Below are 7,716 nucleotides of genomic sequence, written 5' to 3'. Positions count from 1 at the left end.
CATGTATCAAGCTCACTGTTTCCCACACGTCCTCGCTGTCAGCCACCTTGCACACAGCATCAAGAATACTATATTTAGACCTTTGCCTCCTACCTCCGCTCAACATTTACCTCCTGCCTCTGCTCAAAATGACTGCGCAAGGACCATCATCAGCCCTTGAGATGTTGCAATCACTGCATCATCAGCTCCCTAATTGCTCACCTCTGACATTCAGCATGGTATTTCACTTCATTACACTTGCATCAGGACTCAAGGATGACATCATACTCGTGCAAGCTACTTCTCATCACCCTGATAGTACCTCTCTAGTTCTCTCTCCTATGATCAAACTTTTCCTGGCTGGCAGCTGCAATATTTCGGAGAGTGATGTGGATATATATTGGAAGGTTCTTAGGAACATTGTGTGGCATGGCAATGAAGGTGTATCAAGTCATGTAGACATGTCACTCTTTGCGCATCACGGATGACAGCATGGAATAAGTGAGTGGTGTTGCTAGTATGAAGATTACTGACATGGATGACATATGACTGATAGCACCATGCATTCTTTTTCCACCTCATCACACATGTCAGACACGCAACTGTCCTGCTCATGTGCAAGGCTCTGTCCTCAAGAAGGCAGAACAACAACAAGTCATTATCTACACACTAGATAATGGGCCTATTGCGACATATTCTGTCCACCTCTATTGTGCCAGTATGTATCTAGCATGAATCTTCTTTTTCTCATCATCATGACACATTCAGACTGCAATACAAACTACCACCACGGCTTTAGTGTCAAGGCAGGTGTTTAAACATTCTATCCTGGGATCCTGGATGTCCTGCAAGTGGGTGGACATCAATTTGTGGAGACAAAGGTTGTTCATCTGTGGTGCACAATGATGCTTGTCTCATGGTAAGTACGCTAGGCTGACAATTTGACATATTTCTGATTTCTGCCTCATCCAGGACATTCATGTCAAATTGTGCATGACTGTATAACTCAGCGCTGATGCAGAATTCCATACCACCTCCCAGCTTTCCATGGAACTTCAAGCTTGCTGGGGATCATGTCTGGCATGGGTTTGTACAACTCACCCTGATCGAGGATGCCATGGAGCACCATGCAGTCTTGTTAGTACCCCAAGATGGAGACCAGAAGGCCCGCTTCATGGACACCATCATTAACTGCAACAATCACATCCGAACTTACAGCCAAGAAGAGCTTCGACACTACTGCAACAAATGCACCCACTTCTTTAGGGATGATGCAGGAGCAGTCATAAGCAATTTTTCTGTTGTCGTTATTGATGGGGTCACTGTTGGCCATCTGTGCTGCGCTATCCATAACTGCCATGTGCCCCTTAACAACAACAACCATCACTTTTGCCTGACTCATACACTCACCCATGGCCACAAATGTGCTATTGTCAGCTGTAGCAATGACATCCTCATCAAGAGCAAGGTTTTCCACCTTGCAGAGTACAAAGCGGTCAAGAACATGCACCAACTTTGGGGGCAAAGCCATTTCCAACTTCAGCAGCGTCTTCAGCATTCCCAACTCGCAAATCCCACAGATTCCATTGCACAGGATGTGCCATTGGATGAACTCATCGATGATGCCCCACTTGAGGAAGATTTCACACTTGCTGTAGATGCTGATGGGACTGTGCAAGCTGCCACAGCGCAGGACAGTACTGCTGCCAGTGGTAGAAAACTCCGTGGACAATTTGGGCGCTAGCGCACGCATAATGAACAACTGATTGTTGCCCCGTGCAGGATGATACTTGCAAGGGAGACCGGAAGGTGTTGGAAGTGTCATGGTATGTGAGCATTGTCAGCGCTACAAATGGCCTGCTAATATAAATAATCCAGGAAATGATTAAACATGTATTCCATTCTGATGACATCAAGCCAAAGCACATATTCTATGACAATAACTGCATGCTCTCTAAGATTGTCAGGGATGATGTGTACTTCAAAGACATCAGCCTTTCCGTTGATGTTTTCCACTTCAACTGCAAACATGCAATTACCGACTGGTGGTGCCAGGAAAACTGCAATCCTGCATCATTTGAACATCTCCTTGGAGAAGATGGTGCCAGGTGGTACTTCAATTCGTCAGTCGCAGAACAGACAAATGTCTGGTTTGGGGGATATCATGCCATCTGTCATGAGATGATAGTTCACAGGTATAGATTTTTTCTTGATGAGATGGTCTTACAAAGAATAGGTTGACAAGGGCAAAGCTGGAAAAGGAGGGCAGATGTCCTGCTAACTGGCCATTGAGTGGGTAGATAGTTGTTTTGCGATATCCTGATGAACCCATATACTTTTCATTGGGCGTCCCAAGGGTGCCCTGGGTACTGGGTATGCACTCTGGACCCATAGGCATATATTTACCATCGCTCAGCCGCTAAGAAATGCCACGAGAGTGAGTAATCGCCTGGTGAAGGCCCAAATGAGAGTGGGGAGAGGGCCTGTGATAATGAGCATGCAGGGTCTGCATGTAGGCGAATTAAAGAAAAGAGAGTGTCAGAAGGTGATGGGGTAGGAACATTGAATGGCAATGGTTCTGATGAGTGCTTGAGGTATGATGGGAGTGGAGGGGTGACACAAAAAGGCAATTCTTGTCGTGATCAGTTGTAGGACTCAAAGACCTGTGATATTGGTGCATCCATCAGCTCAGAGAACCACAGATGTAAACCGAATGTGCGCTTCCAGTCTAGACCCTTGATAGGGTCAACGTCCGGACAATGCTCTAGACTACTGGCTTTTGACCCTTCCACAACATCTAGAATTCCAGTGAGTAAGGCATAAATTTTGCGCGTACTCTCCCCGATGTGAACATCTATCTGCTGGGTCGTGCCCAACTGGCGCATCACAATGCATGCACATCACAGCAAACCGATGCTGGGCTCACAAGATCTCACACAGATCTACCCTAGAGGAACTGAACTATTTGCATAAGTGACGCAGCAAATAAATGCGGATGACCAGCAAGATGAAAGGCAAAAGTCAACTGTAAAATAGGATGACGGTGGTAACCTGACGCCCATGCACCCAAATTCTTTGTTCTTTTACATGGCATGCTATTCACTAACATCCAACTTGACGACTTCTCACTGACCCTCGCTCACTTCCTTGAGCACACATCAGTGCTGTGCTTGAATATGGTCGTCCAAGCAGCATGCTCCGTAATATTGGTGGCATAGGTGCTCATGACACTGGCACAGGTGTTCCAGCTGTAAAGGTTGCCAAGAAGTATCAAGTTATGCCTGCATTCTGCGACGAAGATGGTGAAGAGAAAATGATGGACGTGGATGACGAAGGCACTAAACAAACATCTCCAGCTCTATCAGATGCAAATATCCCTATGGAGCTGCCGGTGTCATTCAAACTAGAAAGTCTTTGAGCGGGATACTAGAAGAGTGGAGAGGAGAGGCAGGGAAGGAGCATATGTGCATGTTATGCTAGAGAGTCAGCAATCTCCACAGTTAGGTGGCCTGCTGAGGTAAATAATGACATTGCGATGGCTATTGTGTGACATGTACGAGATATAATATAACCAGCATATAAAATAACAAATGCCCAAGTATTGAGAAATAGTATACAGTAAGAGAACCACAGGTCACAGTGCATGAGCAAGACACTTCTTTGCCACTTTCTCTGCAGCACCTTTGGCAGGATAGGCTGCCATAAATGCAGACCATAAGCCAGCAGGAGTGCACCTGCCTCGATAAATGCAGCCCTTGCTGTGGGTCCTGCCTGCTGCCAGCAAATACAATCATCACTGACAGTCTGGGAGCGATAGGGAACATCTCCAAAGACATGAGTAAAAGCCTCCTTGACGCTGTGACCAGACTTCCTTGCATTCTCCATAGAAATAGAACCTGCATTGATGTCAACTGCATAGTACCATCGCAGCCAGAGTGGTAATACGACAGTAGTTTCAACCTCAATCGGGTACTCATACGACACTCCAGGAGAGGGCCTATCATTGTCAGGAGCAGCTTAGTCAGAGGAAATGCTAATGACATCAATGGATGGCTCCCACTTGACATGAAGGGGCTTTGGGACTGGTTGTTGCATCTCATCATCCATTGAATCATTGGAGGAGATGCTTATTTCATCAGAGGATCACTCATGCTTGATAGTAGTATGAAGGATGGGGTGAGTTGCTGGCAGTGCATGTGCTAGCTCTAGAGTATCATCAGAGGAATCCAAGTTGATGCGGCATTGATGACGGTGAAGGTACAACAATTCAGATGGTGAGTCTGAACAATGTGTTGGGTCTTGCAGAACCTAGCTGCTATTCGACCCTAAAGGGTTTCTGGACCAGGCTCAAGGCTCAGAGGAGAGGAAATACCATAAAAACTTGCTGATCTCTCAGACTCATACTGGTAACTGGTGAAAAGATTGCTTCATTATGTAAGCTACAAAAGTGCCAACATAAGGTAAGGTAAAAACAGTCTCTACAAGCCCAACCAAAAATGAATCCCTACATCTCATGGGAACTTTAAATCATGACTGTCCCCAGTCATCTACCTATGCAAACCAAAGCTAAGCTAAACTTAAGAGAACTAACCTGGGGGTCCTCAAACACCTTTTGTTTCCTTGACGCGTATGCCAGGTAAACTGCGCCAGTGAGTGAGGGTCAGGCAATGCAATAAAACGATATCCTCCAGACTTTGCTTTTAGTACTGGAGGAGCAGCGATGCTAAAGTGAAATAAATGCGATGATGGTTGCATGGATGACGATGGGGAGTAGACGGATAGAAAGAGGCGAACGAGGGCTTCGAAATGAGTATAGGGTTGACTAGGTTTGGTGGAGAACTGAGGGAGATATGAAGGAAATGGTGAAAATGCGCGAATATAGCGAAAATGGCGAGTAGCGAGGGCGCGGGCGGGCGTATCGGAAATCTGATCGGATGGATGGAAAGAGCAGGAAAATGCGGTCAGAACGCGCCTAAGGCGATGGGCGCGCGATCACAGGGCGACGAGATATAAAGAAAGCGCAAAAATGGGGCGAAAAAATAGGGGGGAACGCGCAAATGCGAATAACGAGCGAACGGCTGAGCGCGCGAAGGCGCGGATATGCGCGAATGAAAGCCATGAACGAGGGCTTCAAAACGGGTATAGGGTCGATGGGGTTTCGATGCGAATTGGGCTGGTGAAAGTGCGAAAAGTGCGGAGGTGCAAGAGGGAAGAGAAGGAAGGGGTATGGTACAGGGCAACAAGGGCTGGTCCTATCAAAAAGCGGATTGGGGAAATGGACAGAGCCACTGAGGGATGGTAAATGGCCAAAAGAGCTAGATGAGACAGGCCTTTGAGCACCCAGAAAACCCTTATCTCCCCTCAACTTCTCAAAAACACCAAAAACTCGATATCTCCACAACTACTGCTCCAATTTCGATGAGCCAGGGCTCAAAATGATCGTACGGACGTGGGGAATACGACCCTAAGTTTGCGAGAGATCCGCTCGAAAAACGCGTGGGAAAAATGCTTATCAATGTGCTGGGGAGGAGGAGGAGATGCTGAAAAGTGGGAATGTGGGAGAAGCTGGTAATGAATGACTGTGGTTGGATAATAGGCGAATTTGGGGGATGATTGGAGAGCTTGGAGAGCCTAGAAACACAAGAAACCCTCGCGGTGGGCTCCAGTTGAAGGTACAACAATTCAGATGGTGAGTCTGAACAATATGTTGGGTCTTGCAGAACCTAGCTACTATTCGACCCTAAAGGGTTTCTGGACCAGGCTCAAGGCTCAGAGGAGAGGAAATACCATAAAAACTTGCTGATCTCTCAGACTCATACTGGTAACTGGTGAAAAGATTGCTTCATTATGTAAGCTACAAAAGTGCCAACATAAGGTAAGGTAAAAACAGTCTCTACAAGCCCAACCAGAAATGAATCCCTACAACGGGAATGATTAGAAGAGAAATGTGGCCTCCGCTTTTGTAATATAGCAGTTTGCTGTTCACTATCAGAGCTAGTGGTGCTGACATGAAGATTGCTGGTAGTATTGCGGACATGGGCTCACTCGCCTTTGAGGTTGTTATGAATGTGAGGGATAGTCTGTGGCTGCCGATTGATGTAATACTTGTCAAAGTCAAGCGCAACTTTGACATTGAGGTTCTTGAAGTAGACGTGATTGCCTGGAAGGGTAAGGACATAACCAACAAATATTTTATTCCAGCATTGCTGCGTCGCATTGAAGTAGTGACAGCCATCATCAATGGAGAGTCCAAGATTGTGAAGCCACTCCACAGTGACCCTAAAATGTGGCAGAATGATTCTGCTTTGAAACTCGCAGACTGCAGGCATCTCTCCATCCTAATCACATTCTAAATTAAACTCTTATTGCTATAGTAAAAAAAACATACCACTACCCAGCCAAATACAGTAACAGTGTTCTGTGCTGTGAGGGCAAGCTCACATTTGAGAGACTGTGCTTCATGCTTGCACAGATGCTCTACCTCTTACTTGGCATATGCATCTATGAAGATAGGTGGTAGCTGTAATGGGAGGCGTGGATTAGAATAGAAACCCACATCAGGTGCAGGAACTGTAGCATGGCCTTTTCCATTATCTGTTGTAACCTAGCTTGGGGTAGGTAGTGTAGATGGACCGGCAATGGGAGCCTGAGAGGAGGATGATGATGCAGTGTCAATTAAGGTAGGGTCAATGACAGGTGAGGGAGGACAAAGTATGGCATCAGATACAAGTAAGGCCAGATCAATGACAGGTGGTGGAGGATGAAGTATGGTGCCAGATATAAGTAAAGCAGGGTTGATGGCAGGTGGTGGTAGGACAAGTACAGTGAGGTTAGCAATGGATGACGTAGGTGTAGCTTCAGGTGGTGGGTGCAGGTGTAGTACCTCACCAGCAGGTCCAGGAGCATTATGGCCCTTTGCATCACAGCCGCCAGACATCCAACAGTACTTTCTGCACATACAGTGGCTCAAAAAAGTATCTGAATATTTATGTATTTTCAAGTAGTTGGGCAATGGCAAGCCAGGACTCAATAATAACAAAATAATATAGGGACACATCTAGAAGCCCTATATCCTGGCTCGAATTTGAGATATTCAACATGAGAATCAAATCATATATGGGCAAGATATGGTAATTTCAAATACATAACTCATTCAGACACTTTTTTGACTTTTTATTAAAATTACAAAATCAGACCATTCATACATTATATTCTTGATTAAAGTGGTGTCATAATACTGATATGGTCTGATTTTAATATCATCTGAATATATAAACCCACATAAGATTATGACATTCAACATAATCATCATGAAACCCATCTCCTCTGCTCAAAAGAATAATATCCTTGTTCTCTGCACCTCTGGTTTATCTACTAGGCAAATTGCCTTCAAAACTGGTCTTGGCAAGTCCACTATTGCTACAGTCATAAAGGAACACATGCCAGAGAAGGAAAATCATAAAATGAGATGTCCCCTCAAGCTTACTCCACAGAACAAAAGAGCTATTGTTCACCAAATTCTATCTGGCAAGGCTTCAAATGCTACTCAAGCTACCAAGTTCATCAATTCCATCATCTCCACTCCTGTCTCAACCCAAACTGTTAGAAACACCCTCAAGGCAGCCAATCTCAAGGCTGTAACCAAGAAGAAAAAACCTCTTCTCTCTGTAGCTCATAGGAAGAGAAGGCTAGCCTTTGCTTTAAAGCATCAACATTGGACTGTGGAAGACTGGAAGA

The 7,716-nt window shown here is 45.5% G+C and overlaps 2 protein-coding genes across 2 annotated transcripts; one reads left to right on the top strand and one right to left on the bottom strand.

Moving 5' to 3' along the window:
- Positions 1–1,282: 1,282 nt before the first annotated feature.
- F5891DRAFT_895825 (uncharacterized protein) lies at positions 1,283–1,576 on the top strand (the record flags this gene model as incomplete). The annotated part of the gene is made up of 1 exon (XM_041373364.1): positions 1,283–1,576. A coding segment is annotated over one exon (294 nt), but the record flags the coding sequence as incomplete, so codon positions are not given.
- Positions 1,577–2,621: 1,045 nt separating this feature from the next.
- F5891DRAFT_893222 (uncharacterized protein) lies at positions 2,622–2,843 on the bottom strand (the record flags this gene model as incomplete). The annotated part of the gene is made up of 1 exon (XM_041373327.1): positions 2,622–2,843. A coding segment is annotated over one exon (222 nt), but the record flags the coding sequence as incomplete, so codon positions are not given.
- Positions 2,844–7,716: the final 4,873 nt, after the last annotated feature.

The sequence above is a fragment of the Suillus fuscotomentosus genome (assembly GCF_016647785.1).
Source record: "Suillus fuscotomentosus strain FC203 chromosome Unknown F5891scaffold_23, whole genome shotgun sequence".
In the NCBI taxonomy this organism is placed as follows: Eukaryota; Fungi; Basidiomycota; class Agaricomycetes; order Boletales; family Suillaceae; genus Suillus; species Suillus fuscotomentosus.
The sequence above is the reverse complement of the archived record's forward strand: the minus strand, read 5'-3'. Positions and strand labels throughout refer to the sequence as shown.